This window comes from Lissotriton vulgaris, chromosome 11 (assembly GCF_964263255.1).
Source record: "Lissotriton vulgaris chromosome 11, aLisVul1.2, whole genome shotgun sequence".
In the NCBI taxonomy this organism is placed as follows: Eukaryota; Metazoa; Chordata; class Amphibia; order Caudata; family Salamandridae; genus Lissotriton; species Lissotriton vulgaris.
Window position 1 is genome coordinate 547,779,996 of NC_141699.1, and position 23,683 is coordinate 547,803,678.

The following is a 23,683-nucleotide window of genomic DNA, read 5'->3' on the forward strand; positions in this document are numbered from 1 at the left end:
TTGATTTTTTAAAAATGTTTTATACATCATCGCAACCCTCCTTGAAGGCCGGGTTTATAAGACAGTTCTCGTTCTTAAAATTAAACCTGTTTGCGCCCGCTTTCAACTAAATAAATGTACTTTACACAGTGGTATTTCATAATCGCCATTCATTTCTCTGCCTGGTTAGATGGAGCCCTGGACAAACCGGCTGCGGGGCATTCCAGGGATATTGCGTCACTGGCAGCCTCGCTCTTTGGAGCAGGGGCGGGGACAGGGGGGCAGAGAGGGTGTGGATCCGAGGGCAGGAAGGCGAGCCAGGGGAAACCCGGACCCTGGCTTCAGTCTGAAGGCGGCAGCCGACCAGAGCGCATCGGGTCCGAGGCGGGCACAGCGCACTGAAGCGGACAGTTCAATCACCGCGGGCACGGGACAGAGCCACCTTTACACCAGCAGTGGCTGTGAAGTAAAGGACTAGAAGGGGCGATAACTTCAAGAGGTGACTTAAGAGGGTCTTCGTTCCCGTAGGAGACCTCGGGAGGGCACCGAACCCAAGAAACACCTGCAAGTGGGCACCGAGGCCTCGGAAACGGGGGCACCGTCCTCAGGCTGACTAACGCCGCCAGACGGGGCATTGACACCGGGAGCGAGCAAGAAAGGGCACCGAGCCGTCGTGGGTCCCTGGAGCCCGGGCATCACGTCCATAGGTCACCAGCGGGGGCACTGAGCCCGGAGGCTGTGCCAGGAGGGCACCGAGTCAGCGACGGTCGCCAGAGGGGCGGCCAGGCCCGTGCGCGCCCCCGACACCGGCGGACCTGCGGGGGCCGCGCTCTTCCGTCCATGATGTCCGGAGTGCAGGCGGCGCTCCTCCTGCTGGTGGTGACGGTGGGTGGTTTTACACTTTTGATCACTCTCCAGATGCGGTTGGAAACACAGTGGCGGATATTTAGAAAGAGTGCGGTTTTGAGGGCTTGCAGTGTGTTGGGCTGGCGAATGGAGACTGTGGTGGAGGAATTGAAGTTCATTAGACGTGGATGTTTTATTCCGGAGTTCGCTAAACAAAGATACAACGGAGCTTAATTTGTACCATAATAATTGGCGGCGCCCAAGGTTTGTCTGAGAGGCACTACGCAATGACGTGGGTGCCAAATTCCAGCGCTGTGTAGTGCCGATAACACTTCACGCCTGCCTCTTTCATCCACCACCTGCCACTTTCTGCTCGTTTTTTTCAAAATTGAAGGTTATTTTTCACCCCTACTTTCGCCCTTTATCGATGTTTCTCTGTATTTCGCTTCCTATTTCTTTTCCTCTTTTTTGTTTTTCTCTCTCTTGCCCTGTATCTGAGTTGGGTGAGGAAAAGTAAGTGCCGGTGTACGGAAATAGCCATTTCAAAAAATGGGGTATTCCCAAGGTTAGTCCTGGGCACTACGTGATACAGAAGACAGTGGTCCTAGAACCTAATTCACATTAACAATGTAGTCAGGGCACAAAGTTAATTTCATTCTTGTATTCAACCAGGGAGCCTAGAGCCAAAATTCGGGGCAAGCTCTAAACCAAGAGATAAATCAATTGTTCAAAAAATCAGACTTTCATACAACAACAGACCAAAGGAAAACTTTTTTTGTGTCCACTAAGCAAATTTAATTATACTTCTTTTCAGATGGAAACTCTTTGCATATTTTGAGGAGTAACAGAGAAGCAAGCTGATGCAATAATTAACTTTTTTATATTTAATTGCAGACGTGCTGTATATATTAAAAAGAAGAAAGGAAACCTGTTGCCACTTAAATGTGGCAGCCGTATTCTTATGATCAATATGTCAAAGGAAAACAAATAACTGTTGCTTATAATTTGAACAGCATAGTATTGGTGCTTCCTAAGAGTGGGGTGCAGTCCTTAATTTGAGCTGGTGTGTTCAGTTGGTGCCCACCCATTGTCATTTTTAGGGAGTGCCTCCTAAATTTCCTCCTAAGATTTTGAGCCAGATCAGGAGAGAGAAAAACACATGCAGGAAAAGAAGGAGGAAGAGAAAAATGGAAGGACTGTGACAAAGGGAAAAAGCAGAGATGAAAAATAACCTGTAAAAGTGAGCGGAAGGGGCAGGGAGTGTAGTGGTATGTGGTGGTGGATTTAAAAAGCAAGTCATCGAATCAAGACTATGCTGTCTTGGCTTTCTGCATGCTGACATTCAATAGCGCCAGCCACGAGCTTCTGAGTAAAACTTTGGCCCTGGCATTTGTTCTTTTACAAACTAACCACTGTACTTAGAAAAGGTAAATCCTTTTTAGTTTGTATGTGCTGTTCACCAGCCCTGGCAGGTAGGTTCGCACTCGTGATCAGGAAAATACAGTCACTCACAGTGAATGAGAGCCAATGACTGAAGTGGGGTGACCTATGGCTCCATGCTGTGATGGGCTGAAGAAAAATGTGAATGAGAGCTGAAGTGAGGGCTGATCCAAAGATCATCTGTGAATGTAGTTTTTTATTCATGTTTTTTTTATTAGACAAAATTAGGGGTACGGCTAAAGTTGCATGTAGGCCAGATCTAAAAATGCTGCAAGTATTTTCTTCACATTTAACTGCAAATCAATGTTTCTGTGGTTTCCTTTCCTCCATTTCAAAGAGTGGAAATAACCATCCGTGAGTGCAGTTCCTCTTTTTGGTTATCAGGCCAGTCTGTGTGATTTCACTTTATTTATGCTTGGCTCCTAGGTGATATTTATTTACTTACTAGTCTTAACTGGAGCTAGATCACTGAGAGGTATTCAAGCGTTCACACAGAAAAACAATCTGAATGCCAGCAGGTTTCTATGCATAACGGGAGACTTAAGGTGGCGGGTTAGAACAATGTTGTTTCTTGTGTTTGCCTGGGGGCGTTTACATTTATTTTGATGGGAACAGCGTAAATGTCGACTGTGGTGTCCCTGAGTGAATCCATGGGCGCAGAGAGAAGGGAAGCCGCTGTGTTATGTATTTTATATGTAACCACTCCTTTCGTGGTAATCTTCTAACTCTGTGGGTTTTCTAGGCCTGGGCTCTCATTTGGGACCGTGTAACCACAGGCGAGGGTCTGTTTGATGGGTTGTGGTGTCCGTGCCCCCTGTGATACAGGTGCCAGTGGGTGGACTTGGTTCTGGTGCCTCTGGGTGGTAGTAATCCCAAACAAACCAGGCAGGTGGCCTCGAGGCCTGTCTCCTTAGGTTTCTTTTGTCATATGTCATGAGCAGGAAGGTGTTTTCGAAGTCTTGCAAAAATGTGTAATACAAATTAACAATGGTGGATGAAGTGTGGGGGAAGAAGAAGGTGGAGGGACCGGGTGAGAGGAAAAGACAGGATTAAGGCCTGGAGGGTATGAAAGAAGAGCTCCCAACTTTCCTAGGTCCATGTCTGAGAAGCTCATTCCCACCAGGATTTTGTATTTGCATTATTAGCTTTATATTTCTATTTTTCTAATTTTATGACCCGGACTACAACTTCCAGAATGCAAATAAAAAACCTGTCTTGGTGCTTTGTATGCTAATTACGCATGGATTTAAGAAAACGTATGAACTCTCGAAAGATGATGTATGATACGGACAGTAGAAATGATGTAAGAAGAGAAGGGTCGGGTTGAGGGTGGAAAGGGGGGAGGGGCGGAGATAAAATGGTGGACGGCTCAGAAAAGGACAGTACTAGGTACAGTGGACCACGGTGATCAGCACAGGGCGGCACTCAGACGCCGTTAATTGTAGGTAGGAAATGTCTGGCCTGATGTGGGTGATAGGCGTGGACTTCGGACCATCCCTCGACCCGGGGTTATCGGTTACCTGAGACCACTCGACAATCCCTGTGGACCGCGAGCGAGTTCAGTCTAAGGCCACCAAGATCCTGGCCTTTGCACTCCCTGGACTTAGAGTGAACATTTTAGACTGCGTTACTGGCGGTGCTTTAAATGGAGGAGGTTCTGATTTCCTGCACTTTCATTTCAATGGTGACTCGAGTACGTGCATTCCTTAGCACGGCTGCAGTATTTCTACCGGGAGAGTCCCGGCACTTCTCAGTAGGACGCTGCCCTGCTATTTGTCCATGTCAAGCCCTGGTCGCTGACTGCCCTCGGGACACCTGCGGGCGCCCGGCAGGTGTGTGTCCCGCGGACATGTCCGGGCATGTCTCCGGCAGTGGCGCCGCTGACAGACAATGGGAGCGTGCGTCCAATACGTCAGCCGGCTCAGAGGGCGCCAAGTACGAGGCTCCTTCGCTTGCCCACTACACGCGCTCACGCGTTGATAGTATACACCTCGGCCCTTATTTATGAGGCCTTGCGTCAGTTTTGCGCCGCCGGTGCGTCACTTTTTGTGACGCACCAGCGGCGTAAAATATGCGCCTTGTTGCGCCATATTTAAAAAGTGACGCATCTAGGTAGATGCGTCACTTTTTAAACCCCTGCGCCACAATATACCTGCGTCAGGTATAATGTATGCAGAGGGGGCGTTCCCCCGCAAAAAGCCTCGTAATAGTGACGCAGTGAAATCTATGAGATTTCACTGCGTCACTTTTAGGATGCTGTTGCGTCAAAATCTTGCGCCTGCCTCACAGCAGGCGTAAGACTGACGCAAGCCCTTTCACATGGGGCTTTCCCCATGTGAAAGGACGCATTGCTGGAGATGCGTCACTTTTGTGACACACTCCAGCAATGCGTCACTTTTGCGCTTACAGATACGTCAGAAATACTGACGTATCTGTAAGTCCTTGCGACATGATGCGTCATACATTAAATATGACGCATCATTGGTGTCGCAAGGAGTGCGCAGTGAAAAGTGACGCATCGCTGTTTTCACGCAGCGATGCGTCACTTTTCATAAATGAGGCCCCTCGCTTTTGGCGCAAGTGTTCTCAACGCACACCTCTTGAGGTGTGAGCGCAGATGCAGACTAATAAACAGATTCAGAGCCTCATTTACCAGATTTTGACACAGACAGCACAGTAAGTCACTTTTGCTGTGCATAGCTGCCAAGGTTTCAGATTGCCATGTGTGACATTTAAAAAATTTGAGTGAAATTATGAGTGACATTTCAACGACTATGAGTGACACTTTCTCACGAGCAAGTGAGGTGACAGAAACGAAGAGAGGTAGTACTGGTTTCTGCTGCTTCTGTAGCGCAAGCATGACATTATGTGTTGCCACACCTTGGGCCTAATTTACAGCATTTTGGCGTAGGGCAGTGCAAAAAGGCACCTTGCTCTGCTGGCCTGCACCAAAGTGAAAGGGCGAGAATGTGCCATATTTAAGAAATACAGTGCATTCCAGTATTTTCTGCCTGTGCTGGAACCATTTTTGCAGCTTAGTGCCAACGTAGGCACCCTTGCAGGTGCTTCAGTTGCAAGCAGGATTGTTTTTGTGCAGGAAAGGGTACCTTCAAGCACACAAAAAAAATCCTATGAGGCGTTTCTTCCTTCAATGTGTGCTGCAGAATGCAGCCCACATGAAAAGAGGAAAAAAGATGGAGAAATTAACATATTTCTCCTGATTACGCCTCTCCTGGGGGCTGATAGATTTTACGCTTTCCCAGGTTTATATCACGTTGTAAATCTGGGCAGCATCATATTCCATGGGTGTTTTATGGGAAAACCCAATGCAATGCCCATGGAACGCCTCCCAGGCGCAGAGTAAGGTGACGCAGCAATTTGCGCTGCATCGCCTCACTCATGTTTTATGAGGCCACGCAGGGCAAGATTTGCGTGTCTTCATACACCTTTTTGCAAGCCTTGCATCACACGTGTACCACTTACCCTGGTGCAAAAGTGATGCTTTCATAAATACTCACCCTAGCTTGCAGTCACAAGTTAGATGTGAGTCACCTAGAGAATATTAAGCTCCTGAATGTGAAATGCCAACCGCTGTTTATTGGCTGCAAAGCTGTTGATGACTCTTCAATGATGAAAGTTCAACATCTCTAGACGAGACAAACCCATAAAGGGGAATTTCATACATTGTGAATATACAATTCTGCCTCACTGTGTGGGGCGGCGGGGCAGTTTCTCGTCCTCATTCCCATCTCTTTCTGCGATGGGTACCCTCCCTAATTTTTTCACGAAGGCACAGTAAGTCGCATCCCTTGGTTTCCTGACTAGTTACACTGCAGCAATTGTTATACATGGCATACCAATAGGAATGTACAGTAACTCAGTGCTTTCTGAACAGTCTCAGAAGGAAAATAGGTTGCATATCAAAATATCGTGTGCACAAATACTGTCCTACAAATATATTGTTGACAGAATATCAACAACCATATTATCATGAAGGTAAATATATAGGTAAGTATAGAGTTACTATTCTTAACTCCACATCTACTTACCAAGATAAAAAGGTACCGCTCCAGCTGCAGGGGGTGACACCGCTCACCCTGCCACAAGTACTTACTGAGAGATACCATTTGGACTCTCCACACATACCCTGAACGCGTTCCTTTTCCTGTAGGTCACACTACTGACAACGTTCGCTAAGCCACTGCAGCCGTGCCCAGTACAGCCACCACTTTCTTACTCCTGGATTCCATTTCATGCCCATGTAACAGCCCATGCTGATTGTGTATCCTTACAAGTACACCCTCATTTTCAGACTAAATTGTCCATTCAAACCCGCAATAATCAACACAGACTCGTTGTGTACTTACTCCCGGAGTTCTGTCCAGGCGCTTAGAACCACGTATTATTTTGGGCTCAGTTATAGGTCTAGAGCCCTGATGATGATCCCAGTATTGGTTTTGATATCGAAATGTTTAACAGCTGAAACTTTCCATATTGATTAAAATTTGACTAACGGGCCGTGCTATTCTTGTCTTTAGATATGCACTCTGATCACTGTTGTCACATAACACCCTTGAGAGAGCACCAAGCACCTTTTTCAACTACACCCACTGCGCCTGTCATTTATATTTATTGTATAAAATTGTCTTTGTTTGTAAATACATCTATAATTTGTCTACATTACATACTGCTTATGTTTAGGGGCTCCTGTTTATACGATACTATGTTTATCCAAGCTCCCCAATGACTATCAGGTTTCATTGTTTTTTTAAACTTCTTTTTATTTGCTAGCATAAATCAAGATTGCTGTACAGTGGTTTCTGCTTTGGATGACAAGTGCAGTTGATCACAGACACCAAAAGTGCAGAAGATTACATTAATATGATGTATAATCCTACATACAGAGATGCACCGCACACATCCTTTTTAAATTTTTTTTTAGCAATTCTTTATTGATACCTCTTCAAGCTGCCTCCCCGACCTCAGTGCGGTATTGTGACCTGCCTTGAGCTGCTCTGAGCTGCACCCGATTTTGATTTTAATTAGTAACTCCCACAGCGCCCGATTTTAACTATTTATTTACATAGCGCCACTCCCCACTCACCTCCGCCTTACTCAGAACCACAGCTCCTTCAGAAATGAACTTAAAACCTGGCTATTCGACAAATAATGAACCCCCTACCCAAGCGCCTTGAGACCCTCTGGGTGAGCAGTGCGCTATACAAATACCCGAACTTGAACTTATACTTTTTGATCATTCTTTCCCACCCATCCCACCCAATTATAAAAACAACCCCACACAAACAGGCAATGAATATAAACAGAAATATTTTAAATTAGGCGTTATGCAAATATTAAGCGAGACACACAACTGATAAGTGCAAAACCATACAAAGAAAATCCTTTCATATACACGCAATTAATCAGCATTACGAGTCTGATCTCTCGATCCATTGTGTAACGGGATACCATATTTCTAACCCTTTTTTTTCTTTTTAAGGCCCTTATGTTTGTATATGGCTATTTCCAGGCTATAGGTAGCAAGGAATCGTGCCCGCCATTGCTGGAATGTAGGCGGGTACAGGTCCAACCATGCAGATGTTAAGCAGATTCTAAGTACCGCCATTGAGATAAACAGTAATCCCTGCATGTTGGCGGATCTAACGTTCCTATCCACCCCCAGTATAATTTCCGCAGTGGTGATCTCAATATTACTCTCAAATATTCCTGACAGAAACGTTGATATATCTTGTCTGATAGTATTTAGGGTTTGACATGTAGCTAACATGTGTAACAAATCTGCTTCGGGCTGAGCACATCCTGTTACAAGACTATCCTACCGGTCAAAAGCACACACATGCGTAAAATAGTCCACTACCCCACTGCTTACTTGTTTCACAATAACTTCAAGGCCTTCCTTCCTTCCCACAACCACACTTTTACTTACTTGTCAATACATACAGAGTTACCAGTCCTCGCCTCTTTAATCAAAGGCCCTCCTACATTATCATGACCCTACCAATCCTTGTTTCCTGTACTAGATGGTCCTCTTCTATCTTCATGCACCCCTCCCATTCCTGATCTCCTAAATCAGATAGTCCTCCTCAATCTTCATGGTCTTAACAGTCCTCGTCTCCTAGATCAGACGGTCCTCCATAAATAATGGACCTACTAATACTTGTTTCCTAGATTTGATAGTCATCTTCCTCCGGTCCTCTTCTGTTTGACTCAGTGGTCATCCTCCATTATCATAGACACACCAGCCCTCGCCTCCTAGATCAGACGATCCTAATCCTTCATCATCATGGAGCTATCAGACCTCGTCTCCTGAATCAGATGGTCCTCCTCCATCATCATGGACCTACCAGTACGAATGTATATCATTACATCGCATACTAATACCACACATGCCATTACAAAGAAGGTATTACTACAAGATGTCAATGACAACGACATGCCATTACATCGCAAACTGTTACCACGACTATGCTTTTACCACGAATGTCATTACAACGCCAAGGCATGCGTGGTAAAGCTATACTTGTGGTTAAAGTTTGCAAGGTAAGTGCCTACCCTACCCCTACACAACCCTCCCCCGAACCCCAGTCCTCTCCCTACAATAACACTACACTACCCTGCACGACCCCCCAACACTACACTACACACATACTACAACTCTACCCTAAACCCTGATGCACTACAGTACACAAACACTACAATAGTACCCTAAAGCACTACACTACAACACTACCCTAAACCCTTAAACACTACAATAGTACCCTAAAACACTACACTACACAAACACTACAACACTACCCTAAACCCCAAAAGACTACACAAACACTACAACACTACCCTAAACCCTACACCACTACAAAACACTACAACACTACCCTTAACCCTAAAACACTACACTACACAAACACTACAACACCACCCTAAACCCTTAAACACTACACCAACACTACAACACTACCCTAAAACACTACACAAATACTACAACACTACCCTAAACCCTTAAACACTACACTACAACACTACCCTAAACCCTAAAACACTACACAAACACTACAACACTACCTGAAACCCCAAAACACTACAACACTACCATAAACCCTAAAACACTACATTACACAAACACTACAACACTACCCTAAAACACTACACTACACAAACACCACAACAATACCCTAAAACACTACACTACAAACACTACAACACTACACTAAACTCGAACACACTGACACTACCCTAATACACTACACAAACAATACAACACTACACTAAACCCTGAAACTCTGATGCTACCCTAAAATACTACACTACACAAAACCCTAACACACTGACACTACCCTAATACACTAAACTACACAAACACTACAACACAACACACTGACACTTCCCTAAAACACTACACAAACACTACTCGAAACTCTAAAATACTGACACTACCAGAAAACACTACACTACACAAAGACTACAACACTACACTAAACCCTAAAACACTGACACAACCCTGAAACACTACATTACACTACACAAACACCCTAAAAATACCCTAAAGGGTAAAACACAACCCCACACAACACAAATATTACAACACTACTTTGACACTACCCTAAACCCTACAAAAGTAACCCCCACCCCAAGCGCAAACCCCCTTACCTCTCTTTCCCCGTGGTTCCTCTCCAGCGTCGCCGTCTCTGCTCCCGGTTCCTGCTTCCTGCTTCGAACGGCAGTGCACGTTGTTGTGAGGAAGCAGCCTCAGTTTCCTCACAACGACTTGGATAGCCATTACATCGCATGCGTTAAAAAAGCGCATGAAATTTAATTGTATGCGTAGTAAACGCTACGTGTTGTTACATGGCATGCGTTGCAACGCGTGCTATGCCAAAGCAATGCATATTAAAAGTTCCTTTGTAATGGCTGTTCCCCACCAGTACTCGTCTCCTGGATCAGATGGTCCTCTTCCATCATCATCAGTCCACTTCTTCTAGATCAGATGCTTCACATCATCATGGACTTACCAGTCGCACTTTTTCATCCAGCATACTGGTCCTCCTGCTGTTTTTCAAGATCTATTATCACCCATTGCTCTGCTCCCAAGGAGCACGTACCCTTAGGTACGCTAACACTCGCACTCTATACGTATCAAGTGCAAAGGAAATCTATTTACAGTATACTAATCCTCCCATATTTATTTAATAATCAAGCTGCCCTCCTTTGATCACCCCTTCAATTAAATAAAATACTGAAACTGCCTGATATGAGCGTTCACAGAACCCTCCATTTGACATCGCCTATTGCCCTCTCTCTTCAACCAGTAAGGTGAACATTATTTTAGAAGATGTAAAAACCACACTATCACGCCTTTACATTTTATTTCCCCCATCCTTCAAAAACATAAATTGTCTAGCACTTTCCCGGTCTTAACGTGGCTCTGAAACAGCCTACCTTTACTGTAGACCTGTGTGTAATGGCCTTAAAGCTCGATCATATGATACATAAATTTCCAGTGTTTAATGGTATCCCCAATAAAATATATGGGAGCACAGTGCATGCTCCCACATTTAACCCTGCTCATGGAGCTCCTGATCTCTCCCAACTCCGCCAAACTAGCAAGGTACTTCCCAACTGCAACCCAGCAGAAACCAGCAACATCATCTGCTTATTTTTAACCTTTGGGAGTGTTTAGATCAGTCATTTTACTGTCATGTCTTCTAGGATAGTCCATCATGTATACCCCATTTTACATACATTGTCCCATCCACATGACAATAACTATTCTAAACAGGTGAACTTTTACCTAGTAGCTTGCTTCTTTCGCTTCGACGCCAGGCTCTAAGTATTTTATCATAATCCCTGTACCTGACGTACATAAACATGTTCCCAGGCACAGCAGATTTATTCTGTAAAAGGGTCACCACTTTTTTTTTAATTCTTGGCCAACAGCCACGGTAAATGATCACCCTTGTTTAGAAAAGCAGCCGTGATTGTTTTCAAAGCATTTATGATTGTTTTCATAACATCCATGGTTGTTTTAAAAACATAGATTCTAGAAAAAAAAACCTGGAGTGACCACTTTAGTTTAAAAGACCCTCACTCCCTGACAAATTAGAGGATAATTCCTTACAAGCTTAAGACAGAGGTCCTGCATGCTGGATCGTCGACATGCAGCGGTCGGCCATCCCTTGCGGGCTGTCAACCTCGAGACAGAGACGGATTCTTTTGTTCTCAACCATCACGAGAAGGGGGCTGGTTCATCCCTGGGGATTTCTTGGCTGTAAATACCTACACATTTGCACATTCATGCTACACTCACAGGTCTAGGATAGGTACATTTAGGCAAACTATTTCAGGTTGCGCAATTTAGGAATATGCAAGTGATACTGCTTTTATCTGAGCTGCTTATGTTCATTTTATTAGCACTATGGTAGGAATGTATCTACTGTTTACTATATGGATACTTGCCATATCGTTTATATGCTTCTGTCTCCTGATTGTTGCAGCACATATGTTTTACACAAGATTGACACTTGAACAATAAATGCTTATTGAAACGTCCTAACCGCCACCTTGTGTATTTTCTGAGAACAAGAGAGCACAAGTGACTGAGTGAAACACACTGTACTGTTTTCCACGATCCCTGAGGATTCAGGGATGTCATGTTCAGTGGTTGCCAGAAACTACCTACACCACTGTAGAATACCGAGGGTTGATAGTGGCACTGTAGAGCTAGCTGGTTTAACAGGTGACATATCCTGTGGGAGTGTCCAGAGTCGGTTTGGACACCAAGCCCTCAGTTTAAGTCTTCCAAAACATGCAGGTCTGTGGGACTCCTAGGAACGACACAACAGTACAGTTTGATGAATTGAGAATTTCCGAAAAAAATAGCACAGCCAATTCAATACATAAGCCCAGTTTTCGTAAAGTGAAGTACTGAGGGAAAACTAGGACATGGTATACTTCTGTATTAATTACATTTTATTAAGTATGTTGTTTTTGTAATTGCATTTGCACAGTAGCTAAAGTCATGGCCTTCATGAGTAATAAATTGGAGAACACTATTTTAATATGTAATATTTTTTGTTGAAATCCATCCCCATGGAAATACTCTATAGAAAACAAGTCATATTAAATCAATAGACGTCGTTTTCCCATGGGCGTGCCTCAAACAAGTCAACATGTTATGTTAAGGGCGTGAGGTGACCTATCCCATGGCTTCTATTAGGTCCTATGGCAGCATGCTTATTACCTTGCATTTTTTGTATTGTTTTGCAACTGCCTTTATATAACACTTCACATGTCTCTTATATGTGGCCTATATGTCTGCTTGCTAAAAATGTACTCTTGCAGTCAAAGGTCCTAGCATTGTTATTACGTCACTTCCTTCCAGAGAGCTTCCGCTATGGTTTAGTGCCCCAACTGCATATGACTATATTTACGTTACTCGAGCGTCGGTCGCAGACACCTCTTCCAAGCGCTTCTATTATTTAAGCGCCGGCCATGTAATAATCCTTCTACTAGTAAATAGGCTCGGTTTTTAAATACATTCTCGGGAGATACCCTGGAGAACAGCCAGGGACTGGCGTAGAAACCCTTCCTCAGCTCGCAACAAATCATACATTCTTGGTTTGAGGCTCCAGAAGTTGTGCCAATTTATCAGCGCACAAATGCCAAAATGAACAAGCATTGGAAATGCAATAGGTCTCGCATTAGAAAAGTTGGAGCTATTGGTCTTGTAAATGACAAATATTTTATTTATTTGTTGGTTTTTAAAATAGCTAAATTGATAGCTTTGTCATTTACAATGCCAATAGTTATAACTTTTGCGAATGTGACACCTATAGCATTTGGAATGCAACATGTTTTGTATTTACGTGACATAGATGGCAGCTCTGGTCGTTAGGCCACATCTCTAGAGAGCAGGAGAGTGCAGCAGGGGAGAGAAGCACAGCAATATATAGATTCAATGTATGGATACTTTAAGTTGATATAGTGAACATCTACACAGATCCGCCCATGAGGGACAGACCTTCACAAACCAGCTCCAGAACATCACATCAAATTAGGATACTTTGCTGCTGATTTTACTGCAGTATTTATTCTTCTGCAGGAAAACTGGAATTGACTGCGAAGTATGTCACAGTGGCTACATTAGGAACGCTCTTTGGGGTAGAGGGGGGGCACAGTTTGCCGAATAAGAAATGGGATGCGTGAAAGAAGAAACAGTTCACTCTCAAGGGCGCAAACACCCCACCATTTTAAACATGTAAACACAATTACAGCGCGATGTTTGCAGCCTGCCAGTGTGGGCTGCCTCGCATTCCTTTTGGTTACTTTTGTCGTAATCGTTTGCACTGCAACTAAAAGAAAAGGGCAACAAAGGGACATCGGAGGAACGGGTCAGGTTTACAAATAAAGCCTCAACACTCACCCTGCAAGTGACGCCCGTCACATAAGCGCCCGGATCTCGGAGTGGGAGGTGGAGGCCTCTGCGCCCGGATCACTGATGACGCAGACCAACAGAGGAGGAGGCAGCAGTGAAGATAGAAGACGGACAAGGATTGTAACTTTCATCTTTAAAGTACGTGTTTCATTGATCTCTGGTGTGCTCTCGTACCACAGCTTTATAGCTTGGGAATGGGAACTACAACTCAATAAAACGCCTAATAATAAATAAAAGATATCTTGATGCTCCTCACAAAGACGGCGGTATGGCAGGGATGGCTTTGATGAGTGGGAGGTGGTCAACCAATGGATATTTATGCTATGGGCGGCATAGGTAATGAAGGGTAAGGAGGAAGGCCTCATGCTGGGCTTTTTGTAGGCGGGGTAAATGGAACTATAGCAACACTGGCGGCCTGACCTGACGGTTTTAACATAACGGCAGTGGATTGGACTAAAGCCAAAGGACTCTTCCTAAAGGGAGCGGCTCAACATGGCCGCCATGGTGAGAGACGTACATGCTGTGTAGCCCAAGTAACTGCAGCGGATTGAACCGACGCCAAAGGACTCTTCTTAGAGGGAGCGGCTCAACATGGCCGCCACTGTGACAGAAATAGTGGTCTACATGCTCTATAGCTCAAGGAACAGAAGCCGACTGTATTGAAGTCAAAGGACTCTTAGAGGGACCGGCTCAACATGGCTCCCACGGTGAGAGAAATACATGCTCGGTAGCCCGAGTAACTGCAGTGAATTATACTGAAGCCAAATGACTCTTCTTAGAGGGAGAGCTGATCAATATGGCCACCAAAGCGTAAGACATGCAAAGACCATAACACAGCGGGCAGGGGAGAGGGCGGAGGGGAGAGGTGCGACACGGCAGGCAGGGGAGGAGAGTAGGAGGAGGAGGGGGGAGGAGAGTAGGGGAGGCACGGCCTAGCGGCCGTGCAATCAAGAAGTGAGGGGGCGGAGCTGGGGGAGGCAGTGAGAGAGAGAGTAGGCAAGGCAGGCGGCTGGGGCCATGTGCACGCGCTTTTAAGCTCAATGCGCATGCGCATTGAGCTTATGTGCAGGTGTGATACACATGCTGCCGTTCTCACTGAACTCCCCCCTCGGGCAATACTCGGTGTGCTGTAGCTTTGCTCACCAAGGACATCAAACAGCAGAATATACAGAACTGAATATTGTGCTCACACAAGATTACAGTTTTTCTGACACGCACAAACGGGCCAGAAGATGCGTATCCAACCTGTGATGACAGAAACCAATCCTCGTACCACACCTGTGGTACACCTTTAACAATACTTGGAAGTTCATAAGTAAACCTATACTACCATCTACGCCGGGGAGCTCCAGATTCTTTTCTTTGCTATATAGCACTTGTAGCCATGATCACAACAGAACTGAGTACTAGAATGCAAAGCAAAAACACAGATCTGGTAACTTTTTCCAATGGGTAAATGGTCTTAGGTACGAGTATTTAAAATATAACAGGACTTGCTGACTCCTGTTTTTGATAACGCAGCTCTGTCTACAGGAAGGAATCTAACTTTAAACTGCAATTAACTTTCAATGCCCATGTGCTTTGGAAACAACGTACTTGACTTCACATTCAAGGCCCCAATAAAAGTCATGCTTTGAAACACAGCTCGGTTTCTTCATTGAGGTCCCTTCACTCTGCTTAAACCTCAAGTCGGCTGTGGAGTCCCAACTTTAAGAAATACTGGTGCTTCATTTATGCAGGAACTTGCAGGTGGTGGAACAGACACTCGATTTTGTGAACCACTGCCATGAGCTTATTTTTCATCCTAATTTGGCCACAAGCAAAAAAGAAAAGGGAGACAAAGGAGGACTAAAAAAATATATGAACACAGTGACCAATGTTGAAAGCAGAAACCGAGAAACGTGCAAGTGAGAAATAGAGGAGACTTAGGGAAGTGGAAGAAAATACACAGCTAACGTGTTATCTAACCAATCGACACCACCAACGTAGCGCTCCTAAGAAACCTGCTCTTGTGATTTTTTTCATCAAAGTAAGCACTGAAACTAAGTCTTAAGAGTCGCTCACCTTGTCCTACCTAGCAGGACAGTCAGCAGCGCGGCCAGTAGCCCGGTCCTCCGGAAGCGCGGGGAATCAATCACTTTACAGACAGGCAGGACTCAAAGGGGCTTTAAGAAGAAGCACGCGCACCCGCAGCTGAATGAAAGCAGCCCTGCCTCGTGAGCCTGCTGCTGGAGAGCGGGGCCTTCCTGGCACGCAATGCAGCAGAGGGTTCCCGTGCAGACTCTCTCACAGCACTCCTCGGGGGAGGGTAGAGGGGGAGGTGTGCGGTGCTGCGGAGGCGAGCAGAAAAGTGTTTTTTTTTATTTTGTGCAAACATTAAAACTATATTTGCACTTTTATTTTCTTAGTGTTGTTTTAGATCATTTTTGTCTACGCTGTGTCTGCCTGCTGGCAATCTAAAACCCACAGACGCGAAAGTGAAAGCGCTCAGGCTGGGTAAACACAAAACCTGTAACGTGATCCAGGAATGCAAGTGGCACACAGTAGGAGGAGAGTAGGAGGAGGAGGGGGGAGGAGAGTAGGGGAGGCACGGCCTAGCGGCCGTGCAATCAAGAAGTGAGGGGGCGGGAGAGTAGGCAAGGCAGGCGGGAGGGGGGAGGAGAGTAGGGGAGGCACGGCCTAGCGGCCGTGCAATCAAGAAGTGAGGGGGGCGGGAGAGTAGGCAAGGCAGGCGGCTGGGGGCATGTGCACGCGCTTTTAAGCTCAATGCGCATGCGCATTGAGCTTAAATTTCTCGTGCACTGCAAGGAATCGCCACGATTCCTTGCAAGTTGGTTAAAGAGTTGGTAAGCCCCCATAGTCCCGCAAGATCGATGCGCATGCGCATCGACAGGCGAGACCTAAAAATACTGTCTCGCCACAGAGTTGAGAAAAATACCTCCCAATGATTTTTCTTATTAGATGCAATAAAACCAGCTTCTCCTCGGTAGAAAAGCCGGTCTCTCATCGGATACAGACGGCCCTCTAACATGATTCACAAACGGGTTTTGGATATGGCCCTGTAATTCAAAACATACCTTGAAACTTCAGTCCTCTTGTTCTCGTTTACACTACATTTTAAAAAATCATATACGTTTTCACTGCTGTACAAACAAAGGATCTTTGTGACGATAACTCATGTGTTTTACTGATGAGAATGTATGACAACCATTCATCTTAAATTGCTCTCCGGAATGTCCTGCTGTAATATTATCACAGGCCTAATCCACGAACACTTTCACTGCACTTTGACACCATTTAGGCCCTAATTACGAGTAATCACAGCTGGCCCCGTGTCCCACGCCACACCCGATCTTACCAGCTGTTAATTCTAGCTGAAAAAGTCGCATGCCACGGTAGCTTGTGATTGCCCTTGCCAGAATGAATCTTCCCCTTCCCTCCTCTTCTCTACCAACCCTACTCTACCCCGCCCCCAGGCAAAAGCACTCACTTTATTTACCACCTGCTCAAGGCTGGTGGTAAAGGTGTTAGTTGAACCTTTCGGAAATTGTACACCTTACAGAATGCTGCACTGTAAATCCATGCCTGAATAGTTCCGAGGGGTTTAACTCGTAATAGAAGTAAATATGTGTGGCGATCCCGGCCAGAAAATGTAATTTCAGGGACCCTGAAGCTCCACATATGCTTACTCGTAATCTCTCAATGAGGGCTGTAGGGTGCTGTTTGGTGATCATTAAGTAGTAAACTGAGCACGTGCGGTGTGATGAAATGTAAGTGCTTGGCTGTTCCTGTCCCCAAGGCAATAATAGCTAGTATTTCGTGCGTCAGTTTTCCCTTATTGATGGCTGTAATTAACAGCTGCTACAGTTACTCGATGTAATGGTCCTCCGTTCTCCTGTATCAGAGAGATTCGACCTTTAACTCTTAACTTGCAGGAATATATGATTATACCACGATTTCAGTTACCACGCATGGCTTTACCACGCGAATTTTACCTCGCAAGTGGCTTTACCACGCTGGTATTTACAACGTAGCATTTTACTACGCGTTGCAACGTCTTACCTTCACGTCTTTCTCCACGAGCCCTTACTTCCATCCTCCTTTGAAACAAGCGTCAAAACACGTATACCAAAATAAAAAAAGGACTGCTTTTTTTACGTACACGGCACGTCTTTGGGGGAGGCTCTTTCCTCTTTCTTTTAATTTTATGTTCAAGTAACCTGCTTGTTATTTTTTGGGGGGGAGACCCCCCCAGCCCCCCTCCGAGCCCCCCCCCCCTCCCTCTGCCCCCCCATGCCCACGCAGATCGACTTGAAGGAATACCACGTCTCCCCCCTAGCCCGTGGTAAAGACGTCGTGGAAGGTACCCTGCGTGGAAGGCACCCTGCGTGGTAAGTGTCACGTGGTAAACGTGAGTAGTGGTAATGCCTTCGTGGTTAATGATGTTTCCCGACTTGCAGATAACTGAATACTTCCGGGGCGGGGGCTCCATTCATTCTACCACGAGGCTGGTTAAAATAAGCCCTATTTTGAGCCGGCTATTCTAAGGGTTCTCCTGGAACCATGTTGCATATATTCTCTTTTCTGTTACTCAGTCTATATAGGGGATCCAGTTAGGGTGACCAACCGTCCGTAAATTTCGCGGACAGTCCGTAATTTCGTCCGTCTGTCCGTTGTCCGTGAAGGATTGTTTAACGGACGCCATTTGTCCCTAATTTTAACTGGTCACACAACCGACACAGCTGGCCCCCACCTCCCTTCTTGACTGTGATGCTGCTGAGGTCGGGTGTAACAGACTCGAGGCAGTACAAAAGCTCAGATACCCATCAGCATTGGCGAGGCACAGCGTGATGGCAGCCCTCACACCTTCAGCCCTTGATGAGCAGTTAAGAGGTGCTTGTAGTTGACAGAGGGAGGGGCGGCAGCTTCGGAGCAGGGGCATCTATTCAGATGCAAACAGCACTGAATTCGTCTTGTATCTTCAATTGGTGTGAGACATTCCCTATCTGCCCAGGGTTCCAAACATCCTAGAACGGCCCTGATTACACCGAGGCAGCACGTGTTTCACTTCACAGAGCTTAATTACTGTCACTAAATTGTAAACAAACCTTGGTTCTTCAAACATGCAGTCTATATTGTAATAAAATAGGCGTCACTAGGGTTGGTGTCACCCGGTGCTGGTAACTCATGGTGTCACCCCCTCATAACTTACCGCATGGCCCTCCTCCGCTCTGAGTCCGCCAGTGGACACAGATGGCAAATAACCGCGGCTGCTGCCAGGAGCCCCTATGCAGGGCTGCAGAAAGTCGTTGCAGCGGGCTGGCCCTTTCCTCTGATGGTGCTGCCTGCTACAGAGTGCAAGTAAGTGTCTGTGTCACAAGGTAATCTCCAATTCTTCTCCAATTATTTTAAACATGTCTGATACTGAGCAAACTAAAGTTGAAGCAGCTGAGCCTGAGGCCTCAAAGCCTGTAACTCCACTATAACAGTGACCATAATGAGTATACTCACTCTAGCTGTGGCTGGTGCCTCACCAGCTGTGGGGCTGGGGCAGCAGAACAACACTGCACCTGCTCGACAATCGTGACAAGCCACTTCTCATTTGTAAGACGCATTTGATGCCCTCAAATATCCCCGTTTACATGGGGGGGGGTCCCCATCATCAGGCAGAACTGTGATCCTAGGTAATGTTGGGACATGTTCTGCTGTGTGCTGGGGTGCCTGTCAATTCCACACCCAGAGAAGGTGACACAGAGCGACCCTATTCTTTGTGGTCTTTGGGGCCTGTAAGTCGTCGTGCTCCTGGGCCAAGCCATATGTCTGAACACCGTCCGTCCAAGCCAAAGAGAAGACCTCCCACACTCTGTACCCCTGTGATCCCGCAGTATGGCCCCAGTTTGAAAATGATTACAGCTATCGCCTGGATCAACCGATTCTGGCTGTCATGTCTGGTCAGCATCGGTGTTCGCAGTGCCCAAGTGTAAGGTATAGGCACAGTTCACTTTAAACTGCATATAAAATCATAGCTCACACACTTTAAAATGAAAGACAAGTAAAACTTAAATAATCAGTAGGATTATTTTTTTACATTACTAACTTCTGACCTTTTCCATTATGAAATATTTTCATCGCATCTATCATACTACATAGAAGAGTTAAAAGAAAATTTGCATTATCTTTTGTTATCTATTTTGTTTTACATCTGCAATATTATGTAATTCTGAATGTTGTGTAGTGTTGTGTTCCAGGCGCTACCGTCAAGTGCTGGCTGGCTGGCTGCAGAGTGCCCTGTTCTTATTGGCGTTTCTCTGTACTTTAGGTAAACATTTTTAATAACACTAATGTGCATTCTGATATTGTTGCGAGCATGGAAGCTGAGACTTCCTAGCAGAAACAAGTGACCTGTTTGGGGGCAGGGCTCTCTGTGTCATATTAGTTAGTGTCCTTCCATTTCTGGTATAGCAGCAGTTTTAAGATTTTGTTTTTTTTAGAGTTTCTTATTCCTCACACGGGTTTAACTTCTAACATTTATATTTTTCAATCGTCTTCATTGCTTGACTGTGTTCGTGAGAAAGTGTCACTCATAGTCATAGTCACTGAAATGCCACTCATAATAACACTGTAATTACGAAAATGTCACGCATAGCAATCTGAAACCTTGGCAGCTATGTAAAAGCAGACAGGCCCAGACCGCCGGCCAGCTCCTCATACGGTATTGTGGTGCTGCCATTTCAATGGGGGTTTTGAGTTTGGTGGCACGCATTTAGTGCCTGGTTATACTTGGGGAAATGTAGTGACCTTCAGTACCAAACCCGACCCCCAAAGAGTTGACAGCAACGCCAAGCCAGCGCACATAAATAATGAAGCGATAGCGAGCACCAGCCCTGAAATCATTAGTTCGCTCCTTGACACGTCTTTAAAGCTTTCTTTTTTATAGCACCCACTGTGTGACTGTCTTGGCCCGACCTTGGGGACTGGGACTCGATTGCGAATGCAATCTGATTGTTGTGTGCCACATTTCCATTTGCACCCACATCCAGGCACCTACTCACCGACTTCAAACACTTGATACGATCGGACACTGGATACTCACAACACAGTAGTGCGCGACACCGCTCCCTCCCAGTTCAAAGCAGGTCAGGCACTTTTTACATTTGTGTATTGGCGCTTTTTGGGACACCGGATCCGATCTTTCACTATGGTAGACACTTATCCAATTTTACTACCAATTATTCCTACAAGCCCAATTAAAAGCTTGAGCACTATATAAAAAACACTCTCCCCAAATCCATTTACCACCATTTCTAAAGTAAACTCCTTCATAAAATAAATAACATTTCTTCTCACCTCGGCCTCCGGACCCATTACCGGATGAAGGGGAGATGACGGCGCGCGATATCAAACACTGACAGAGACTGTCTCTCCACAGACGTGATACGTTGGCGCGCGACCGCCGTGACGCGTTGAGGAGCACAGCGCGCGAGGGCTGTCCCAGGGCCGTCATTGGTAGCTCTAAAGATTGACGGCCCTGGGACCCACAAACTGGGTAGGCCGCCGTGCATCGCACCATCACATCACCACTATAGTAGGTGGTGGGTGCGTGCGTTGCGACGTGCATTGGCAGCACTGCAGTATTTCAATTTGCAAGCAGAAGCAGATGGGGGCGCTGCGCACCATAATAAAGCAGCACACTCAGAGGACAGCGAGGCGAGCCAGCAGTGTAACCAGATTGGTGTCACCCCCATGATGGGGTGACACCCGGTGCGGTCCGCACCCCCCGCACCCCCCTAGTGACGCCACTGGAAATGGCACAATCACACTCACACTGATTAACAAAGTAAGGAGGACAATCAGTTAAATCAGTTCTCTTGGAGTATCTCCTTTCAGTACTGTACATCAGTGTGGGGGGAAGGGGTGCAAGACTAACATTTTGGAAACAGAGCCTGTCTTCTCGTTGTCTTATCCATGAGGGGGTAAGGAGCCCTCCCCACCCTGGAAGAGACCAAGATGATACTAGAATACTGCATACCCACCCCTGTGTCCACCCTGGTGGATCCTGTTCCCCCTCCAGTGATGGCTCTTGTCCCCCCATGTGGTGGCTCCTGCCCCCCCCCCCCCCCCCCCCCCCGCCTGTGATGGCTCCTGTCCCCTCCTGTAGTGGATCCTGTCTCTGCCCTGGGTGGCTTCTGTGCCATCCTGGAATGTCTCCTGCAGCGAGGGTGAAGTTCTTGATGGGCCTCTTTTCAAAAAGGCTCAGCTCAAAATTAATATGAAAAGGTGGGCGAGTGAGTAAGTGAAGGGATGGCTGGATGAATTAGTGAAAGGGGGAATGGATGAATGAAAGATTGAATAGATGGATAATGGGAGGGGATGGATGGATTGATTGATGAGTGAGTGGAAGGATGGAAGAGAGAAAACGGAAATAGCTGGATGTATGGGTGGAAGGGTAGCTGGATGGGTAAAAGGGTGAATGGATGAGTGAATGGATGAGTGAAAAGGTTGATGATGAGTGAGTGGGTGGATGGATGAGTAAAATGATGGATGGATTGATGAATTGATAAGTGCAAGGGCGAATGGATGGACGGATGAGTGAAAGGTTGGATGTAAGGATGGATGAGTGAGTGAAAGAGAAGGTAGATGGACAAAATGATGAATAGACCAGTGAAGGAGTGAAAGGATAAATGGATGAGAGAAAAGATGAATGAGTGATAGGGTCAATGGATCGATTCATGAGCGGATGAGTGGATGGGTGGGTGGGTGGGTGGATGGATGGATGGAAGGAAGGGTGGGTGGATGGATGGATGGAAGGATTGCTAAGTGAAAGAGTCGATGGAGAGAGAAAGGGAGGATGATGGATGACTGAAAGGGTGGATGGGTGGAAGGATCAGTGACTGGGTGGATGGATGAGTAGGTGAAAGGATGGCTGGAAAGGTGAAAGGGTAAATCGCTGGATGGATGAGTGAATGGATGGGTAGAAGAGTGAATGGCTGAGTGTACAGATGGATAGGGTGAAAGGGCAAATGGATGGATAATGGATGGATGAGTGAAAGGATGAATGAAGGGATGGAAGAGTGAAATGAAAGATGGAAGGATACATGATTGATAGGTTTGCAAATGGCTGAATATGTCTAGATATGGCTGGGCTTACTTATATACAATTGCGCGACCTCTGATGTGTCTGTAAAACTTATCCAATTGTTCTGAAGTTTTGTCCTGAATTTTGACCTCCTGTCCTGAATTTGTGTCCTGAATTTCGACCCTTTGTCCTGAATTTTTACACTCACCGTCCTGAATTTGCACCAATGCCAGTTGGTCACCCTAGATCCAGTGATGTCATCAGAAGTGATTTTCAGCCTTATCTGGGACTGAGAGTGCGGTTCTCCGTTTCTAGGCGGTATCAGCACCGGTTCCTCATCACAGCCTTTGTGCTGTAGTCACTCTTAGGCCTCAACATGCAGCAGGACTTTACAGTGTCTCTGCCTCTCTTATTGTGGCTGTCGTGGCAGCACCTCTCCTCGCCTGCGCTCCACCCCCCAAACATTCAAGATTAGGCCATCATTTCACAACATCCAGTCAAAATACTGACCAGTGGATATACAATGCTCGCTGCAGCAGCTCCCAAAATATTGTCAGACGGAAATGAACATCAACGAATCTTTGCCTACCTTGAGGATGGTTTGACAGTTGTTATTATAGTCACAGTATATGCGTAGGTCGATATTTCAACTGCCCTATTGTGATTGTTCTCCCTTTTGATAGAACCTGCTGATAAGGAACATTTTAAGTTTAATTAAACATGATATATAACCAATTTCTTCATTTCATTACCATTTAACACCCTTACTCTCGGAGATAAATTGGATAAACTATCTGTTGTATATCCTTAACATTTCTGATTCCTTCCTAAACTTTTGTTTTGGGTTCTCGGCAGTAGCACAGTAATCTACCCATAAACCCTATTCATTGTCA

General features: G+C 45.8%; 1 protein-coding gene across 2 annotated transcripts in view; it reads left to right on the forward strand.

The window, feature by feature from the left end:
• The first annotated feature begins 321 nt into the window (after nt 1-321).
• LOC147683126 (tumor necrosis factor receptor superfamily member 10B-like) overlaps nt 322-23,683 on the forward strand; it is a 94,959-nt gene continuing 71,597 nt past the window's right edge. For both annotated transcript variants that reach the window (XM_086943609.1, XM_086943610.1), the window contains exon 1: nt 322-864. In XM_086943609.1, the coding sequence (XP_086799735.1) occupies nt 820-864 (45 nt within the window). In that variant the 5' untranslated portion in view covers nt 322-819. The remainder of the gene's footprint in view (nt 865-23,683) is intronic.